The following is a 21,949-nucleotide window of genomic DNA, read 5'->3' as shown; positions in this document are numbered from 1 at the left end:
AAAATGTAAGTATGCTAAAAACATTATGTAAAAATACCTCTACCTATTATATAATGTAAATATTAAATATAAATAGAAATTTGTTTAGACTTGGGCCTCACCCCTAATATCTTATTAGACATGTGCAAAAAAATCCCCAAAGCTGATATATTTAAGAATTTTAGTAAAAATCTTTATTTTGTTTTGTTTGTTTCAGAGTTGAGGACTGAACCCATGGCCTTGCTTCCTAGTTATGAATTCAAACTTTTTTTTTTATTGTGTATGAATGCTTTATGTGCAGAAGAGGGCATCAGATCACATTGTAGGTGGTTGTGAGGCACCACGTGGTTGCTGGGAATTGAACTCAGGACCTCTGGAAGAGCAGACGGTGCTCTTAACCACTGAGCCATCTCTCCAGCCTGAACACCTTTACTTGTAATGTGTGGGTAGGACATCTCAATAGATACTATAGTCTCGGGGCTTTATCATGAATGCTGTATCCCAGTAAATGAATAGGATGGTTACCATCTATAGCCCTCTTTGTCTTTAACAACTGAACGCTGAGTTGGAAAACTGCTGTTTCCTGTTGGGCACCTCCTGTGGCATGCTATATATAGTGCCTAGGTGTCTGCTTGTAGTTGAGTATGGGCTACTGTGCAGAGGACAGTGTAATGGCACTGATGACAGTTGAGTGTGGTCCTCACGGCAGTGTGATATTGGCGGGGCTGTTTGGCAAGAAACATCAGCACCATTAAATGGTTCTCCTTGAACTGACTCCTTCTGCCTCTTTCCTGGAAGATCAAAACTAGCTTCTAGTATTGGGGGAACTAAAAGAGAAAAGAGGCGTAGAGGGGGTGTCAGCTCCCAAAGTGCCTGCACCCACCTGTCTGTTCCAGTGTGATAACTGACCTCACCTGCACAGGACAATCACTGTTTCAGGTTTTTGTTTTGGTTTGGTTTTGGTTTTTTGGCATTTATAGCTCAAAACTGATAGTATGCAGCTGTGATGCAGGGACCTAAGAATTTGTTTTGGAAACAAGGTTTGGAATTCCTTTTCTTTTAGCACAGCTATCCTTCCTGGTTTTGAGCAGCGTCAGGGCGGCTGTGTGGGGACATACTCAGTGGTAAAGCATTTGCTCAGCATACGTGAAGCCCTAGGTTTGAATCAATGTGCCACACAAACCCAAATGCTACGTCAGCTGCTAGAGGTCTTTTTCTAGCTCCCAGAACCGTGCTGTGGTGGCCCCTTTCTCCATTTCTGTTTTGACTTTCTAGGCTCATGTCTTTAAGGCATTGAATTGTTCACTGCTGTTTCAGTGGGCTTACAAAAAGGCAAGTGAAATATATGTATGTTTAATCCAGTGAATTTATTCCAAAATCTTCAGATTAGGTCAGATTTTTAAAAACAGAAAGGACAATAACATGTAGCTCAATTGCAAGACCAAATAAACAATAATACGTACACACACATACATACATACATACATACATACATACATACATACATACGTACATACATTCACTTCTAAAATTAAACTTTATTTGCAACAAAAAACCTTGATTCTGTCAGTTGTTTCTTGCTAACACCTCTAAGGCAGGAATTTGAAGACCCTCAGAGCTTCAGATCCAGGCATGGGGGGTCTTCAGAACAGCACAAGAGCAACTAGACTGACAGTGGATTCCCCACAGTTCAGACCACTTTGACTCCCCAGAGTGACTCAGTTTCCTAGTTTTATATCCATCACTGTGACTTTAAGAATGTACGCTAGGGGGCCAATACAAATTCGCCTTTAACAGGCAGGTAAATTAAATGAAAGGTAGACTGATCCAGCAGCTACTGAATAGTCATGTAGTGGTGAAGATTTTCCTCTAAAATGTGGCTAGATAACTCTTCTTCTAAGGAAGCTTTGAAGAGCTTTATGTCTTCCTCATTAACGCAAATAAATCTTACCTTTATTAATGAAGAAAATGTGAAAAAAGCTTTAAAAAAAAGGGACCCCCCCCCCCACTGCTGAGTTCACTGAGGTCTGTCGTGTTTCAGGGGCTCGTTGTGATGTCTACAGAGCTGGAAGAAGTAGTCAGCAGCATTCTGAACGTCAAAATTCCAGGGATGTGGATGGGCAAATCTTACCCCAGCCTTAAGCCCCTCGGCAGCTATGTGAATGACTTCCTTGCAAGACTGAAGTTCCTGCAGGTGAGTTCATCCACATGAACACACTCTCAGTTTCTTCTGGCTTCACATTCATCAGATTGTTGAGTATATGAGAGAATAATACTGTGTGTGCATCATGCATATTCCAGGCACAAATGACCTCTATTCAATAATATATATATGTACGTACACACACACACACACACACACACACACACACACACACACACACACACACATATATATATATATAGAGAGAGAGAGAGAGAGGGAGAAGAAGGAGGAGAGAGAGAATACATTCTATATTCTGTATCTAAAATAGGAGGTATTGTTAAGTAAATGACATGCTTTAGAGAGAGAGGTCTGACATGATGACGTCATGAAGTGGAACCCTATAACAGAGCATGTTAGAGAGCCAGACAAGCTTGTAAAGACGAAACTCTTTCTTTATTGCCCAGTGCAACCTTCTAGCTCTGCCATCTCCATCCAAGACAGTAGCAACTGGAGTAGGGAGAATCCTCATGCCTAGTTATCTGCCAATGGATGCGTCACTATACATTTGTAAAAGCAATTAATGCCATGGATGCTGCATATATGTCATGGAGCTATGGGGAAGTCAGTCGTGATGGCTCACACATGAAATCCCAGCACTTGGGTGCCTGAGACAGAAGGATCACCTACAGATTCAAGGCCAACCCGTGCTACCATCTGGGACTCATAGTGAATTCCAGGCCACGTGCAATATTTAAGCAAACAGAACAAAAACATTGAGGAAGTTTCCTCAGGGATAAAATGAACAGCTCCCTTTCACAATGCCATCCCTCTGATGTACCAGAGTTGGACACTGAAGGACCAGGATGGTTCTTGGAAACCGAGGCCAAACTGTGGGCTCTTCTTGAATGAAGGGTTTTAATCCATTTCTTCAGAGAGGCTTCTGTAATTTGCTATTCAGTCACTTGTTATTCAACAGCTCATCATCATCAAACCCTGTGAAATAAAATCCAGAATTAAAAGTGTCATTATATTTCTAAAGCCCATAAGTATTCACTGCTCTGTTTGTTTGTGTTCTTTGACAGTGCTGTGTTTCCATATGTTGGATATCATAGTGTTTTAGTAAAGTAGAAAGAAAACCTTCTAAAAGAATATTCTACTGGGTAGTAATGACTAATTGATTAGGAAGAAGTGATGTGAATATTACCATATGAGCAGACTTTGTGGAAACATACCATGTTTTCTAACAATGAGTATGAGTTCACAATGATATGTAGGGTTTCTGGAGAAACCACTGGACATGTCTAAAGCTGTCATCTACACAGCATTTCATGCATTGTACTTCCCAAGCTAGTGTGATGGAGATAATGTTGAGTCAGAACCAAATACTCTTTTGATAATTATTTTCAAACCTTAAGGGTGTGCCTTGATGCTCACTGGATCCCCTCTGCCAGTTTGCTTACAAGGTAATAGGCAAGTGTGGAGACGCAATTCATTGATATCTGTTGGAAATCTGTAATCATTGTGCTGTCATTTCCTTCTGGATCCACCATAGCAATGGTACGAGGTGGGACCTCCTCCAGTCTTCTGGCTTTCCGGCTTCTTCTTCACGCAAGCCTTCCTGACTGGTGCGCAGCAGAACTACGCCAGAAAATTCACGATCCCAATTGATCTTCTTGGGTTTGACTATGAAGTGATGGACGACAAAGAATATAAAACTGCTCCTGAGGATGGTAAGTATAGCGGCTGAACGAGGTGACTGGTGTCTCTGCAGTGGGCAGAAGCACAGCATTGATGCCTAACTTCTCATCTGTCAAAAAAACAAACGTATATAAAACAAATCATAAAACAGAGAGGAAAATTAGCAGAATAGATGAATTTGGATAAAAGGAACACTCTCCTGTACCTCCTAAACTGAGTAATGAGAAATCATGTGGAGTATTAGATTAGCAGTACCAGGCTAATTATCCATATTCTAGTGTTGGCCTTGGGCAATCATGATGGAGGAGTCTCTTGAAGACAATACATTTTCAAATCCCTGATACACGCATCCTCTACTGTTATGTATTATTCTGATAATTACAGCTAATGGTAACACATGTGTGTGTATGTGTGTGTCTGTGTGTGTGTGTGTGTGTGTGTGTGAGAGAGAGAGAGAGGGGGGGGGCAGGCAGGCAGGCAGGCAGGCAGACAGAGGATGCTGTGTGTGATTGTGGTATAGTCCCATACCTGCATGGAAATGCCTCCGGAGACCAGAGGATGATGATCGTCCTATTCCTCATTCTCTGCCTTATTCCTTTGAGGCAGGGTCTCTCGCTGAACCTGGTAGTGGGATGACCTCCAGTGTGCCCCAGGATCTTCTTGTGTCTGCCCACTATAGTGCTGGAGTTATTAGTGTGCACACAAGCCATGCCTGGCATTTTTCATGGATGCTGGAATCTGAGCACAACTCTTGGCTTAAGTAGCAGTCATTCTTGAGAGTTGAGGTCCTGGAGACAGGTGAAGACCAGGAGGGTTATGAAGAAGCACTCTCTTTCTTGATTGGTTGTCTTTTAAATGCTTTGTGGTGTCTGTGGTGTTTTATTTTAAATCTAGTGGGGGCCACCAAGATGACTTCATGAGAAAGGACACTTTCTGCCAACGCTGACAACCTAAATTCAATCCCTAGTATGCACATGGAAGTAAAAGAGAATGGAATCATACAAGTTCTCCTCTGACCTCCACATGTTTCTTAGCACACACACACACACACACACACACACACACACACACACACACACTCACACACACACACAAACACACATACACAAAAGAAATAAAATGCAATAAACATAGGCAAACACAAATAAAATGTAAATGCTGTGGATAAGGCCACTACTTCAAACAAATACTACTTTTTTAAAAGCAGAAAGGCCAAAACAGTGCTGACTTTAAATTAATGATATTTACTTCTCAGTGACTGTTAATATTTACTGTTTCAACCAACGTGTCACAGGCAATTGCATTTCCTTAGTTATCACTGGCCCACCCTGGTAGGCACTGAAGAGCAAGAAGCAACAGTGTAGGCTCTTGTTCCCTCAACCAGTTTATGCTCAAGTGTGAGACACTGACTTGTAGGCGCAGTCACCCTGATAATTGCCTCACCTTACTGTGGCACATGGTTCACTTTCATCTGGATGTTACACAACTCATGATTATGGTTGTACAAAGCCATCTTGCTGTGCCTCTGGGAAACTTGCCAAAACTTGTGCTCTCGATGTCCTGTGTCTTCCTCTCTCGCCTCATCCTCGTGAAAGTTGAGAGCTAAGAAAACAGTTGTTAGCACCACCAAATCTGTGAGCCTGCACACACATGCGCCTCCTGGGAATCCAGACCACCTTTCTTTTCTTCTGTAGGACTTTGTTTCTTTAATGGCACCTTCTCTTTCTGGAATCAACAGACTCAGCAATGGACAATCCCTAAGTACACACAGCACACTGTGGCATCCCGCATCTTAGAAGCGCTCAATGAACTTTTCTGTCGTCTTGATACCACCCTATTTCCATACTTCCTAACAACAAACTATCTCAAGAGACTGGCTTTGCATGAGACCCAAGTACTGAGCTGTGTTGCTCCACTCTACAGATGCCTTTCTCTTCAGAGTCACTGATGGTTTCCATGTTGACATGGTTTCCCCCTTTTGCCTTCATCTTAACTTCTTAGCAATTTCTGTTGCTGTTTATCTTTCTAGAAGACACACTTTCCTCACCTTGTTAGGTCTAGAACATCACCTGCTGGATTTTCCCCTTTATTGTCCAGATTTATGCCTCTTGCTGGCTTATGTGACTTGAGCTGTTGGAGTCTCCAAGGACAAAGTCCTTGTTCATTTCTGTTTACTAATACATCCTAACTCCGGGTGAGCTCATCCATTTTTGATGTCTTTGAACATCTCTTTGCTAGAGGCTTCCTCTGTGATCCAGAAGGCTGTATCCATAGCTGCTACCTCTACTCTAGTGTCCCCTAGATATGTAGAGCCTATAATTAATTTCAGTAAATACCACCACCAGCCAGCCAGATTCCTATGGCTTTTTCCTCATCTCCATTAAATCGGTAGCTCCCTGGCACCTGCCACTGCACTGACTGGCCTCTGTGACATGCCAGCGTATTACCTTGCCCTCTCCTGTCTTCTTATAAAGTTGGCAGCATTGGCCCATTCCATGATGATCCAGGTGTTTCCTTTTGTTGCCCCTCTCCTGTGACAGTGCAAACGCAGAGCTGTCACCTTGCCTGACTTCACCCTTCTCTCCTCGGTCCCTAGCAGCACCTGGCCCTCAAATGCTGCAGTGGAACTCCCAGGCATCATAGAGCCTGAAACTCACTTCCAGTTTATAGAAGCTGGCCAAGATTTTACAGCACCCTTCATTCCAATTCTTCCCTGCAGAAATGTTTTAGGGACAATAAGCACACAGGGAAGCAGAGACACTGGGGCCGCGTGCTGCTATAACTAGTCATGTTTTTCCCAGCAGCAGGTGCCTAACCCGTCGTTATCTGACCATCTATTCAGAATCCCCCTGTTAGTGCATTTGGAATGCGCACATTGCCGAATTGCACGCTTAACGACATGTTGTTTCATTTATTTCCTTTATTATATAAGCTTTAAAAAAAAAACTCTCTTCTCCACACAGGTTATTACTATAAAAGATGAGCTGAGCCCTTGTCCTCATAAAATTCAACATCACTAGGGAATGCCAAAAGGATAAATATTTATTCTAAACATAGTACATAGGAAAGGAGCAAGAGAGCTTTGAGTAAAGGAAAACCAAAGGAAGGGCCTCGTCCTTAGAGAGCGGTGTTGTCCTCTTCCACGTCTGTGCCACACAAACTGCCCAGGTCTTTATATTTAATCTTCATAATAACCCTGTTGTTGCTGAATATTTCCTAATTCTAGAGGGCTTGCCTATGACCCAGTTAGTTCCCTAATAATTGAATCAGAGACTTATTGATTTATTTAAACAAGCTTTAAGCACAATAACTGGGCAGGTGCGGCCTGAGTGGGCTGGATCTGCTCCTTCAGGCCATTCTCTCTCTCTCTCTCTCTCTCTCTCTCTCTCTCTCTCTCTCTCTCTCCATCTTTTGCTTTTCTTCTTTTCTCCTTCTTTTCCTCCTCTTCCTCTTGCTTCATGGTCCCTACCTCAGACCCCAAGCCTGGGAACTAAAGCTCCACCTACTTCTACTCTGCCCAATTACAGGCTGTTCAGCCTTCTTTATTAACCAATCAGAGATAATTGGGGAGCAAGGTTTACACAAGAAAGACCAACTTACTGTAGCTAGATCTTGGGGCCCAGAATCTAGCATTTGTATACATAGCATCAGACCAACCCCCAACACTTTGCGGCACAGTTGTTTTGTAGAGGCACACACTTGGACTCAGGGAGGTGAACTTCCCCAAGGACTCAACAGTAGCATTGGACAGAAAAAGACTTAAGTGCAGGCCATCTGGCCTCATTTTCAACTGCTTTCTTCCCAGCATACTGTATGGAGTACTTCATGAAGAGATTTGAAAACAGCACATTTTCTCAGTGGAAAGTGTCTTGCTGAAACTATAGTTAATTTTTTTATTCATTTGTCTATCACAGTGTAACATCATTAAGGATAGATATTTGTCAAATTATGAATTTTATTTTGTATGCACACAAACACGCTTGTAAGTTTTTACCCCCCAAAAAATATGCTTATCCACACACTAGGCTGTGTGGCATTCCAGGTTACTCCATCCTACTATCACTACATGAACAAAAGTGAGAAACCACAGAATGATCTGGAAAGATGGGATTTCCTCCCCCCCCCCCAAGAAATCCCTTTCTCGGTAAGTGAAGGCTTTTGTGGGACATGCCCCTTGGGCTAATATGCAGATATAAGTGAGTATATACCATTTGAGTCTTTCTGCTTCTGGGTTAACTCACTCATTATGATCATTTCTAGCTCAATCCATTTATCCACAAATTTCGGGAAGTCCTTGTTTTTAATAGCTGAATAGTATTCCATAGTGTATATGTACCACAGTTTCTTTATCCATTCTTCTATTGAGGGACACTTAGGTTGTTTCCATGTTCTGGCTATTATGAATAAGGCTGCTATGAACATGGTTGAGCAAATTTTCTTGTTGTGTGCTGGAGCATCTTCTGGATATATTCCAAGGAGTGGAATAGCTGGGTCTTGAGGAAGCCCTATTCCCATTTTTCTGAGATAGCACCAGATAGATTTCCAAAGTGGTTGTACTAGTTTGCATTCCCACCAGCAATGAAGGAGTGTTCCTCTCTCCCCACATCCTCGCCAGCATGTGGTGTCGCTTGAATTTTTGATCTTAGCCATTCTGATGGGTGTAAGATGGAATCTCAGAGTTGTTTTGATTTGCATTTCCCTGATGATTAAGGAGGTTGAGCATTTCTTTAAGTGTTTCTCAGCCATTTGATATTCCTCTGTTGAGAATTCTCTGTTTAGTTCCATGCCCCATTTCTCGATTGGGTTATTTGGTTTGGTGGTATTTAATTTCTTGAGTTCTTTATATATTTTGGATATTAGACCTTTGTCAGACATAGGGTTGGTGAAGATCTTTTCCCAGTCTGTAGACTGTCGCTTTGTTCTCTTGACAGTGTCTCCGGCCTTACAGAAGCTTCTCAGCCTCATGAGGTCCCATTTATTAACTGTTGACATTAATGCCTGTGCTGTTGGTGTTCTGTTCAGGAAGTTGTCTCCTGTGCCAATATGTTCCAAGCTCTTTCCCATTTTTTCTTCTAAGTGACTTAGTGTACTCACTTATATCTGCATATTAGCCCAAGGGGCATGTCCCACGAAAGCCTTCACTTACCAGGAAACTGAGACAGAGGAGAGGACATTCTAGTGGGATTCTAGATGAGAGAATCATGGGAGAAAGACAAAGTAGAAGGACCCAGAGGGTCCAAGAAGCCTACAAGTAGAACATTATGATAGGCAGATTTGGGCACAGGGGTCCCGCTCAAACTAAGGCACCAGCCAAGGACAATACAGGCGGTAAACCTTAAACCCCTACCCAGATCTAGCCAATGGACGGAACACTCTCCACAGTAGAGTGGAGAGTGGGATATTACTTTCTCACATACTCTGGTGCCTCACCTTTGACCATGTCCCCTGGAGGGGGAGACCTGATGGCACTCAGAGGAAGGACAGCAGGTTACCAAGAGGAGACTTGATACCTTATGAACATATAGAGGGGGAGGTAATCCCCCTCAGGAACAGTCATAGGGGAGGGGAGTAAGGGGAAAATGGGAGGGAGGGAAGAATGGGAGGATACAAGGGAGGGGATAACCATTGAGATGTAACAAGAATAAATTAATAAAAAAAAAATTAAAAAAAAAAAAAAAGAAATCCCTTTCTCATGGGACCCCGGAGGGGGCTCAGAGACACTATCTGAGAGCAGCTTTGGCTGGAATCTGAGTTTCCCGCCAACCTCTGCCTCTCCTTCAGCCTTTCTCCTTGTATACACTCCCATGTGTGTCTGCTTCTGGTGTTCCAGCCTTACAAGCCAGGCTTGCTCTGTTTACTAAGAGTAAAATAGTGAAAAGGTGTCCAGTGTGTTGACACATGTATAACTCTAGTACTTGGGGAGCTGAGGTGGGAGCATTGAGAGATTACAGCCAGTCTGCCTACCTCAAGACCTTGTCTCAAAAGGTAAATAAGTAAACCAGTAACTAAATGTCACACTGAATCTAGGAAGCTGCTGTCAGTTTATTTAGTGTTCAGTATCGGCTATTCCAGGCATTTTACCTAAGATTCTTATTGTCTGGATTGATCGTTACATCTAGGTGACTCAATAATTAACTGAACGCATTGAACAGTGGAAGGGGAGGTAGGCAGAGAGGAGGGGAACCTGGGAAGCTATGGCTGGCACTCTCCCACTTGCCCCCCCTGACCCCCCTCACACTCACACACATGATGACCAAGAGCTGTTTCCAATGAACCTGCATTAATACACTTTAACTTGTCTTGTATGAGAAGCAGTCCAACGTCATCATCCCTGCCTCGACACCCCCTCCTAGCTCCTCGTTTTAAAAAATTAAGAAGGGAGAGATGTTATTCTAATTGCCTGCTTCTAGGTTGCCTAGCAACCTCTGGCCTCATCACCTGCCCCTGCCAGGTGCATGGTGGATAAAAAAGACCCATCTGCCATCGCTCCCTCCCTTCCTCATGCACCCTTCTCCTTCCACACACACCCCCACCCTCCCCCGACCCCCGTCATGGGAACCCTCCCCTTTACTCTCCTCTTCCCTTTTTCCCACAATAAATCTCCTTTCATGCCAGCTCTGTTGCATGGTCTTTCTTTATATTATAACAATGTATGTGCCTGGTCTTCCCAATAGGAATTTCAGATGCAGAACTTAGTCAGTGTGCATCTTTGAATGTTACCTTCTTTCTTCTTTGTTTAGGTGTTTATATTCATGGATTGTTTTTGGATGGAGCTTCCTGGAACAGAAAGATCAAGAAGCTTGCAGAATCACATCCTAAAGTTCTCTACGATACAGTCCCTGTGGTTAGTATTTGCTGACATGCATGCACATGTGCCTGCATATGGATGTATGCACATATGGTCTGTTCATGCACATGTATGGGACGTATGCACATCATATGTCCTGTTCATGCACATGCCCTGCGTATGGATGTATGTGCATATGGTCTGTGCTTCTTACTCAAGGTAACTTTGTTCTATAAAGCCGCTCCCAGGGCTGAGTTATTGAATATGTTTGTTTTTAGTGGGGTTCTGGATTAGGGTTCTGGGGTCTCAGCCTTTTTATTGGTTGATTGGTGCACACTGTTACACCATTTAAAGGAAAATCGCTTACTATACATTTTTTACCCATTGACATTGACTCATGGTCAGGGTCACTGTGGTTCTCGCTGGATGAGGCTCACCCCTCAGCCTTCGTGCACATAGGAACTTTTTGGCTTGGGCTGCAGCCTTTTGCCCGTGAGTTATTTTAAACAATGGAATGCCAACAAGTCAGCCCAAGAAGGTTAGTGACTGAGCACTGAGTGGACCATGAAGAGCATAGTCCTTTACAGTTATGAGCTGAAAAGAAGGAAGCAGGATTTGCCCTGGTCCAGTTACAGCCACGAGAACGTGTGGGATAAGGACAGCTCGACCTTTGCCAGTTAGCGACTGTGCGCTGCCGGGCTGGGTTTGAGGGTGAGAAGTGGATTCTGGAGTTTGATGAAACTTGCAAATAAAGAATTCATGAATGGTAAGTACCCACAGCATGTAATTGTTTCTGCATGTAACTGCACCATGACAAAATAGATTTTTGCACACTCTGAAGCATGCATCCAGGATGGTATGAGAAGACACAGATTATTAGAGTCACGTGAATTGTAGGATTCTGTAAGCAGCTTATGGGTAGGTGGAAACTCACCGTAGCAACTGTATGGGAGGGGCCCATCCAAACCTAGGAACGCCATCCAGATCCTCTTCTCTGCATACCAAGATGCTCTGGGCAGAGAAGGCTTAGCACGAGAGACTCCAAAGGTGAAATAAGCATTACCATTTCAGGAGCTGGCTGGTGTTGCAATTCCTTTCCTTTACGGGGACATTGTTAATTAGCTTGCCGGGAGTAGAGGGAGGGGTGTGTCTATAAATGAATAATTATTCTTCTTAATAAAGGTGCCAATGACAAAACTTCTCTAGGAAAATCCGTTCTTCACTTAAAATGGAGTACATCCAAGTTGAAAGAGTTTTGATAGATATGGTATCAGTAAGTTACAAAGGCAGCTTGCTCCCCCACCCAAAAAAAAACCCCACAGATCCTACAGTGATCTGGAAGGAACAGACACCCCTGAGTCTTGTTCACTGGCATCTTCATGTGATTGTGTAAGGACCTAAAGGAGGGTTCTGAATGGGGGCAGTCAAGCCATGTACCGCAAGGACTACTCATGACTATGAGATAAATAGATTTGGTCAAATTCTAAAAGATGTTTATGATTTTTGTTTATTCTTTGCCTCTACAAGTCAAAGGCCAGCTGGGCTTAATATCTTGTTCTGAAGACTGGCCATGTTCTACACTAAATTGCATGGCTAATATTCTGGAAACGCGCTTAAATGACTAAAAAGGATGTGAGTGTATTGTAGCTAAAGAAGCAGTAGAATTATGTTTTATTTTTATCTAAGTGGGAAATTATGCTTTTTCACAACTGCTTTAGTAATTGTCTGGAAAAATTATGAGCACATATCTTACATTAGGGTGCACTGTTATGTTCCTGTATACCTATATGTTGTGCCTTGACATGTTCATCTGCTTTTCTTTAACCCAGTGACACCCTCTGTGATGTCACCCAGTCACCCTGTTTTTCCCTTCTTTCAGTTCCCTTGCTGCTTCTTAAGCTTCTGCATATGATGGAGAGTGCACCAGTGACTCTCTCCTGATATTCTCTGGTTCCAACAAACACTTTGTTGTGAATGATTTTGTTATTCTTTATGGCATTCTATGTATGTGTGCATACATACATACATATACATACATATATGTGTATGTGTGTGTGTGTGTGTATGTGTGTGTGTGTGTGTGTGTCTCAATCATCTACCTACCTACCTACCCACCTACCTACTTAATCTATTTGTCATCAATCTACCATACTGTTGCAACAAACTTGGGTATGCAATTATTTTTCCATGTTGACTTCATTTATTTGAATATATACCCAAGAGCGGTCTAGCCACTTATTTTACTTTTTTGCAAGACCTCCATACTATTTTATAGATACTGCAATAACTTACATTAAGAGAATTGTCTTCCTAAATAATCAGTCTTTCTTTGACTTATATTTTTATGCTTTTGTCAAGATCGGTTGGCTGCAGATGAATGGATACATCTTTGGGTTTTCCATCCTATTTTCATATTCTGTGCCATCCTTATGTGAACACTGTTCTGCTTTCCTTAGCCTGCATCTGTAGTGTGCATCCAAAGTGGGAATTGTAAGACCTCAGATGTGCTGTTTTTGCTTTGGGTCTTGTTGGCTATTCTGGGTCGTCTGGGCTCCCCCAGGAACAGAATTTTTCCCGTTCCCTGAAGAATTAACAATAGTATATCAGTGAACTCTGTATTAAATAGACAGATCCCATCTCAGAACATAAACTGAAATAGTAATTGAGATTCCAAACATCAACTGCAGGCATAGACACACATGCAGACACCGGTGCACCTGTACAGATATGCGCGTCCACACACAACGTGAAAAAGTATTGTATACATATGTAATGCACGTGAAAAGAGGGAAGAAGGCACTCCCTAACAATATACAAACTCAGTGACAAACGTTAGGCTAGAAGTCCTGATGACTCAGCCTCAGGTGCCCTAGACAACACTAAACAGATGTCTCAGGGAGAGTTCTTTTTGCAGTGCGGTAGCCACTGATGCATTCCCTGCTTTTCAGTAAAGAGCTCACCACTCATGCTCAATAAGAAACCACATACTCAGTGGGTTGAAAAGGAGGAAGCTTGTTGGGAAGAAAGGCTTCACTGGGGGTTTTTGTGAAAGGATGAGAATGAGCAAAGAAGGGGCAATGGACCCCAAAAGATGGAAAAAACCATAAAAAAGGAAATGAAAGAAAAAAAGACCAAGGTATAATTAAAGGCCAGGGGGTAGGATAGGAACTGATTGACTGCTGTGTACTAAGTTAGACGGGAGCAAAACGCTGTGCAGTAACTGCGCAGGTGTCCACCGTGGTCTTATGTACTTCTAGAGCTTTGGGGTGGAATGTTCTGTGAATACCACATCCATTTACTTACCTTGTGATTTTTCTGTGTGGATGACTCCTCTGGATGACTGTCCAGTGGTGAGCATGGGGTACTGGCGTCCATCCATGCGCCATCTTTGTCTAGTAGCACTGTTTATAAAATTGGTTACTGTTACTATATGCATGTATATGTATGTATAATACATCTTCCTGAGGAATTGATTCCTTGATTGTTGTGGAATGACCGTTGTCTCTTCTGACTTTCTAAGTCTTGAAGTCTACTTCATCATATGTAGCTACTCATTCTTGGTTCTGGATCTCATTTGCTGGGGATCCCAATTCCTACCCTTTCGTTTCAGTCTGCGTGTCTTCGTGGTTGAGGAATGTCTCTTGTGGGCAGCATATTTTGGGTCTGGTTTTTAATCCATCCAATAATTTGTATCACTTGACTAGAGAATTAAGGCCACAGTCATGCAGAGTTATGCAAGGTATGGTATGTCTGTCACGGTTTCTGTTTTCTTCTGTTCAGGCTTTGGTTTTTCCTGCCTTCCTTATATTCATCTCTGTGGTTTGATGGTTCGTTGTGTTGGTACTGTGATGCTGTAGGTTTCTCACTTGTGTACACACTCTTCCGGTGGAATTTATACTTTACATCCTCATGATAATACTTTCTCTTTCTTTTACTACTGAGCATAGGGTTCTCTTGAAAGCATCATTAGTAATATTAGCTTTGGGATTATAAATGATCTTAGTTTTTATTTATCTTGGAAGGTCTTTTTCTTGTTCATTCTTATTTACTTCTCTAGAGGTAGTGTGACCTGGGAAAATGGAGCTGACAAATGAGGTAAACTAAAGTCTCACGCAAAGCCAATTTTGGTTAGAGCATCAGACAATTTATACTCCAGGGGCTAAAAAGTATCACACTAGAGCCGGGCACTAGTAATCCCAGCAGGCAGAGCCAGGCAGATCATTGTGAGTTCAAGGTCAGCCTGGTCTACAGAATGAGTCCAGGACAGCCAAGGCTACACAGAGAAACCCTGTCTTGAAAAAACAAACAAATAAACAGCAACAAATTGTTACACTAGTAAATTATACAACCACAAGGGCAAGCCACACTCTCAAAAACCTCTTTATTCATAGAGGCATATAAACACATAACAATACCCAGATGTAATGAATTATCTGAAGTAAACTCACTCCTATCCGCTACACTGGGGGTGGGGTGGGGAGGGTGATTGGTGGAGCGGGTGGGGAGAGCAGGAAAATACATTTCAAGAACAGTTCTGTGTTTTGAAGAAACTGAGGTCACAAGACTCTTGTCTTTGTGTGTGTGTGTGTGTGTGTTCTCACAAGCACTCTGAATTCTCCTCACAGGACTGCATTCTGGGACTGTGTTCTGATAATTCTAAAGGACAGCACTGTTAGGTGTTAGAAACTTGAGTAGCAGTCAGTTTTCCCCCAGAATCAAATGTGCTAGTCCATGTCCTCCTGGACTGCGGGATTTCTGCTGAGAATTCTGTTGGTCGTCTACTAGGGCTTCCCTTCAGTGAGATTTGCTGCTTTCCTCTTGCACATTTTCACACTGCCTGTAGGAATGATGAGACAGTTTCACGGGTAGGAGCATTTGCTGTGAAAGCAAGAAAACCTGAGTTCAGATCCTAGCACCCATGTAAAGCCCCAGACACAGCAAACGTGTTGGAGGATGCAGACAGACAGATCCAGGAGCTTGCTGGCCATCCCAGTGGGCTTTAAGGCCAAATGACAGGCCTTGGTTCAAAAACCAGCATGGAACATGGTAGAGGGAAATGTCTAGTGTCCTTTCAGCCCCTTGGTTCATGCGCAGATGCACATATGAGCACAGAACACCACAGCCACACACACACACACCTACTTTGTACTATACTTCTGCCATTTGACTGAAATGAGTAAAGTGAGGGAATCTAAGACGACCTGTCTATATACAAATATCCACGTTTGTCAAAGACTGGGAAGCTTTTTTTCTTTTATTGCATAGGTTTTCCTGTGCTCTTAGTCTTTGTTTTCTTCTTCAAGCATGCCAATTATGTAGGCATTGGATCTGTTAGGATTGCAGGTCTGTGCCACCGTGCCTGGCTTTGTGTGGTGTTGAGGACTGAGCCACAGGAAAACACTGCACCAACTCACCAACACCCCTATACCTCTCCCCAAGCTTTTTAATAATCATCCTTTTGAATCTGTTGGGCATTTCATCAACTTCAGTATCTTTGGAATATGATTCTAGGGAGTCATTTTTTAGGAGATTACTGTTTTAAAATGTTTGGACAACTACTTGTGTGTATGTTGAAATCTGTGCATCTAGTGACATGGATTATCTCTATCACTTATGTGGGCCAACTTCATAGAATATGACTTGCTCTTGAAGACGTGTGTTGGGATGTCAGTTCACTATGCTGAGTTCATTTCCAGCTGCAGCACAATCTCCTTGTAGCTCCTTTGACTGTGGTTACTAAGTCTGGGGCAGAGCACATACTTAAGAGAGTTAGACTGTCTGTACTACGAGTTGAGGCAGGGAGCAGAATGAATAGAGTGTAGTTCCTGGTTCCTCCCATCGTGGGAGTGATGGAGTGCACCCTACATGGATCCTCTGATCGTGGGAGTGATGGTCCCGACCCAGTGGCGGGCTGCTTTGCACTGTTGATGTAGGTTTTGTTATTTGAATGGGGTCTAGTCTTGGCTGCTCCAACAATGGTGAACGGTCCTAGCCCTCTTCTGACTAGACAATGGTCCAATTGCCTCACAGGGGAGGACAAAGCAGGAGTCCTAGCGCGCGCGCGCGCGCACACACACACACACACACACACACACCACCCATAGTATTTACCCTTCCTTGCCAGCAGTGTGCAACCAGACAAGTGTGAGGCCCAGGACACATGCAGTGCAATGACTTTTCCTGCTACTTTGGGTATGCCTACCCAGCTGCTGAATCTTAGATATCTCCCCATCCCTCAGCAGGTAGCTAGCTGAGCATTTCTGGGGACAAAGTATTTCTGCGGCTCCAAGATATTTTTTTTCCCCTAGATTGTTTCAGCAATATGCCCATCAGTAACTGAGTGTCAGTAGGTCATGGCCAAAGTCAGGCAAAAATCCCTCTCCTAGGGCTCTCCCAAGAGGGGTAGCAAGGATGCGAGTTGGGCGTTTTTCACCTTGTAGATGGATTCGGAGCTAGTTAGGAGTCTTTCTTTATATTTGAACCATCATTTCACTGCCGACAAAAATAGTCTATCTGGGGCACAGATTTCTAGACATAACTTCAGTCTGGGACTCTCAGTAGCTAAAGTACATGCCAGTACAATAGCTCTGACTTACAGGTGTTTGTATTTTCTTCCAGATGTGGCTAAAACCCTGTAAGAGGTCTGACATACTGGACCGGCCAAGTTATATTGCTCCACTGTATAAGACCAGCGAGAGGAGGGGCACGCTGTCCACCACAGGCCATTCCACCAATTTCGTGATTTCCATGATTCTCCCCTCCGACCACCCCAAGGAGCACTGGATCGGACGGGGGGTGGCACTGCTGTGTCAACTGAACTCCTAGTACGACGGTCCCAGCGTCTCTTCCTGCTTCTAGGTAAACTGTGTAGAACACAGCTCACTGCTTACATTTGTTTTTTGGCTTAAATAAACTTAGCATTCTTAATTATGATTTTATTCTGGTCTCTTTACAGTAGAAGGATTCAAACTTCATGTTCTGAGACAAGAGACTGAAAAACACATCAGCACACTTCCTCTTTTTGAATAACTTTATTTTGGGAGAGTTCCATAAGCATTAGGAACAGGTATAAAATGACACGCCACTGTTGACAATGAAAAAAAAAAACAGCATTTGATCACTTCCAGCTTTATAAATTTTAAAAAAATGATTCAGTTACGACGACAACAAAAAATGTTTAGTTATTTTTAGCAAGTATCACCTTGCAGGACCATAATCACATTTAAGCCACTGACTTACTGTTAATGGAAAAAGGCTCACACTGCATCTAGCTACTATATTCCTAAACATAAGCACAGGCTGATTGAATGCAATGTGATATACACCAAAATTCATATGGATGTCACATGGTGACAGCATTGTACAAGTAACATTGGTGACCTCCAACAAGCATATGTTAAAACTAGACTTCTGGTCAAGCTAAGTGGAATGTTGGAGCCAAACAGAAATGTAGTGGAATTAGGATTGTCTAGTGAGACCTGAACTACACACTGGAATGATGGAAGAACGAAATACTGGTGGAACCCTATCAAAATTCTAGCAGCAACGGTTAAAGCCCTCCTAGACGGTTAAGCAATTCTAGCAAAGGAAGATAATACCAATACCATTTGTTTGAGAATAGAAAACTTTGTATACTGTAGGCATAACCGGTCAACTTCAAGTGAGGCATTTTAGAATGGGAGTGTATTCCAGCTGTTTTAAATGAAGCAAATTTAATGCTGGAATGCATAATCCTCATAGGTGTAAAGCTCAAAAACGAAGCACAAATGCATCTTGGTTTTGAAAGCAGACTTAGAGTTGGCAGTACTCAGTACGCCAGCACCTTTTAGCAAGGTTGCTCAAAGGGCCCAGCGGTGAGGTGAAGTAAGGGCTGTCCTAGCTACGCCCAGTGCTGAAAGTGTGTGTGTGTGTGTGTGTGTGTGTGTGTGTGTGTGTGTGTGTGTAAAACCACTTACTGCAAGGAGGGCTCAGAAAAAGCCAACTGGTGTAAATCGAGCATAAACTACAGAAGGAACACCCTAGAACCCTTGCTTGTAACGAAGAAATACTGGTGGGTATCTGCTAACACCTGGATGCATGTGCTGCTCTCGAAGTTTTGATTTTGTCTTAAAAAGTTCACAGAATAAGAGGAAAAGAACTGAAAAAGGGACTGAATAGAAACATTTATAATGGAATGGACAGGGTTTGGTTTTTATAATTTGTTTTTTTTTCCCCCCCAGCGTTATCCTGGCTGCTAAGCAGTTAAAATAAAGCTAGCTGTACATGGTTCAGACAGTTTTCCCACATATGTGAAAAGCGAGTGGCACAAACTGTAAACAGAGCTATATGCACATGACTCTACAAGTTACTGAGTCAAAATTCAGGCTAAACATGACTTACTCACACATCTTGACCAGTGATATAAGAGCAGGCACCCAAACATAGACTATTCGGTATCAGGCACCAACAGTGTATCTTGGCACAAAATGAAGTGTTTTTGGCTTAGTCAGGTACTTGGTACCAAAGCGGCTATGGTACCAGTACAGTAACTGTTCAGCCAGTATTTTATATACAGACTACAAGCTTCACAAACCTGGATTTTACTACCAGCCACAGCATGTGCTCTGAGTTCCAATGCCAAACTGATAAAATAACGTGAACACCCAGAACTGAAATTTTCCAATTAGCCTAGTGCAATCTAGGGAAATGGAATGCCACTTCTTTGATATTTTCTAAGTGGTAATTAAAAAAAAAAATCTGACTACATGCTCTGACTTGCCGCCCCCAAATAAAAACGAAGTTGAAAAGAAAATCCCAACACCAATATAGTGATGCAAAGAACCGTTATGAATATTTCATTAAGCTGAAGTTCACGCAAACGTACAATCACAAATTTCAGTAGTTTAGGCTGCAAGTTTGAACACTATGCAAATATATACAAAAATAGTAACTCTAGATTCAAGAATAAGGGCTTTCCCCAACGCTAGCTCCACACTCTAACGCAGCCGGGGCGTCCCTCTAGTTCCTACAGTCGACGTCATACAGTTTCAAAGTCGTATCAAGTTGATCCCTATTAATCCCATATGTATATAAGTAGCTGAATTAAAGGGCACTAAAATTCATTCTTAGCACACACACAAAAATGTCTGCTCAAAGTCCATTTAAAATATTTTTAAAGTTTAAATGATTTTTTTGGTTTAATTTCTATTTCTGCATAGCCACAGAAGATTCTACTAATAAAAAGACTAGTGTTTTATATGATTCTCTCTTTTTTTTAAAGTCTTAAACGTCTATCGATATCAGTTCATGGAGTCCCATTTTCTCCTGTCTTTATCACGAACCTTGTTGTTAAAAGACCCATTCATGCAGAGAAAACAGTACTGAGCACCAGTCTTTTGTGGTTAGGCTCAAGTCTACAGACCCTGCGAGCAGGGCAGGCCACTGACTCTCTGAGCAATGTGCGTACAGTACAAGGACTGAGGGCAAGCTGCAGGAGCAGGTCTGCGGGCAGCAGAGGAGCCGGGGCGGTCAGAACTGGATGTCAAACACAATTTTGTCTTCGTAGAGGGCGATAACCAGCATGATGGCGAATCCAAACAGCAGCCCTAAATTCTGAAGAATGAACTGCCCAACTGGACAAAAGCCATGCTCTTCATTGTCCCCATCACCGTGCAGCATTTCTGGAAGCTGAAAGAAAAAAACGATCTTAACATTATACATTATAAATGCCTTTGCTTACAGATGGGCAACTTCATATATCCAGTTCTAGTCAACCTATTTTTTATTACATTGATTCTCTTCCTTTCTCTAAGTTTTTATTGTTATATTTTTTTCTTCTGACTTCCCTTAATATTGAAGGGAACATATAGAATATTTCACAGAAACGCCCTCTGGATTCCCATAGGCAGCATGACGAAAACAACGCTGGGTCTCTGCTACTCAAAAGTTTTATCTGACGGCACCATAATTGCCATAACAACAGCAAAGGGCTGACCAGTGCCTAGTGGCACACAGCACAAAGGTGAAGCTGGGGGTGGGGTTCTGGGGTACAGGAAAGGAAGGGAGGAAAAAGAAAGGTATAGACAGAAAGAAAAGGTTTTTTCATGGAGGCTTCTTTAGGAACCTCAAGTAAAGCTTGTGTGTATTGCCAACATCTGCCTGAGTGCCTTCAAGTGGCTTGAGGTAGGTAATCCTCTCTATAGCCATGGCAGTCTTTCTAAAACAAAATGAGTTGTGTGCTGTAGTCCTGCTGGGGTTTTCTAAACTTCACAAGTGGCATACTGTATCTGACAGTGTGCACAGTAGGCATTTAAAATGTTCAAATTACATTTCATTTATTTGCTTTGTGTGAGAGTAACTGTGTGTGCTACAGTGCACCTGTGGAAGTCAGGTCTGTGTGTGTGCTATAGTACACCTGTGGAGGTCAGGTCTATATGTGTGCTACAGTGCACCTGTGGAGGTCAGGTCTGTGTGTGTGCTATAGTACACCTGTGGAGGTCAGGTCTGTGTGTGTGTATGCTACAGTGCACCTGTGGAGGTCAGGTCTGTGTGTATGTGATACAGTGTACCTGTGGTGGTCAGGTCTGTGTGTATGTGATACAGTGTACCTGTGGTGGTCAGGTCTGTGTGTATGTGTGATACAGTGCACTCGTGGAGGTCAGGTCTATGTGTGTGTGATACAGTGCACCTGTGGAGGTCAGGTCTGTGTGTGTGCTACAGTGTACCTGTGGAGTTCAGGTCATGTGTGTGTGCTACAGTGCACCTGTGGAGGTCAGGTCATGTGTGTGTGCTACAGTGCACCTGTGGAAGTCAGGTGTGTGTGTGTGTGTGTGTGCTATAGTGCACCTGTGGAGGTCAGGTCTGTGTGTGTGTGCTACAGTGCACCTGTGGAGGTCAGGTCTGTGTGTGTGTGTGTGTGTGCTACAGTGCACCTGTGGAGATCAGATCTGTGTGTGTGTGCTACAGTGCACCTGTGGAGGTCAGGTCATATGTGTGATACAGTGCACCTGTGGAGGTCAGGTCATGTGTGTATGTTATAGTACACCTGTGGAGGTCAGGTCTGTATGTGTGCTACAGTACACCTGTGGAGGTCAGGTCTGTGTGTGTGTATGCTACAGTGCACCTGTGGAGGTCAGGTCTGTGTGTATGTGATACAGTGTACCTGTGGTGGTCAGGTCTGTGTGTATGTGTGATACAGTGCACTCGTGGAGGTCAGGTCTATGTGTGTGTGATACAGTGCACCTGTGGAGGTCAGGTCTGTGTGTGTGCTACAGTGTACCTGTGGAGTTCAGGTCATGTGTGTGTGCTACAGTGCACCTGTGGAGGTCAGGTCATGTGTGTGTGCTACAGTGCACCTGTGG

The 21,949-nt window shown here is 43.0% G+C and overlaps 2 protein-coding genes and 1 long non-coding RNA gene across 13 annotated transcripts in view; 2 read left to right on the top strand and 1 right to left on the bottom strand.

The window, feature by feature from the left end:
• The window catches only part of DNAH7 (dynein axonemal heavy chain 7), a 253,702-nt gene extending 235,933 nt beyond the window's left edge, over window positions 1–17,769 (top strand). For all 4 annotated transcript variants that reach the window (XM_084779440.1, XM_084779442.1, XM_084779439.1 and 1 more), the window contains 4 exons: window positions 2,021–2,173; window positions 3,678–3,855; window positions 10,564–10,667; window positions 17,229–17,769. In XM_084779440.1, the coding sequence (XP_084635566.1) occupies window positions 2,021–2,173; window positions 3,678–3,855; window positions 10,564–10,667; window positions 17,229–17,435 (642 nt within the window). In that variant the 3' untranslated portion in view covers window positions 17,436–17,769. The remainder of the gene's footprint in view (window positions 1–2,020; window positions 2,174–3,677; window positions 3,856–10,563; window positions 10,668–17,228) is intronic.
• SLC39A10 (solute carrier family 39 member 10) overlaps window positions 17,627–21,949 on the bottom strand; it is a 93,797-nt gene continuing 89,474 nt past the window's right edge. For all 8 annotated transcript variants that reach the window (XM_084779461.1, XM_084779456.1, XM_084779463.1 and 5 more), the window contains one exon: window positions 17,627–20,276. In XM_084779461.1, coding sequence (XP_084635587.1) covers window positions 20,118–20,276 — 159 coding nt within the window. In that variant the 3' untranslated portion in view covers window positions 17,627–20,117. The remainder of the gene's footprint in view (window positions 20,277–21,949) is intronic.
• LOC311596219 lies at window positions 20,869–21,505 on the top strand. The gene is made up of 3 exons (XR_014778762.1): window positions 20,869–21,174; window positions 21,251–21,402; window positions 21,448–21,505. It is a non-coding gene; the product is annotated as an uncharacterized lncRNA (long non-coding RNA).

The sequence above is a fragment of the Acomys minous genome (genome assembly GCF_964271855.1).
Source record: "Acomys minous genome assembly, chromosome: 4".
NCBI lineage: Eukaryota > Metazoa > Chordata > Mammalia > Rodentia > Muridae > Acomys > Acomys minous.
This window is presented reverse-complemented; position numbering and strand designations above follow the sequence as displayed.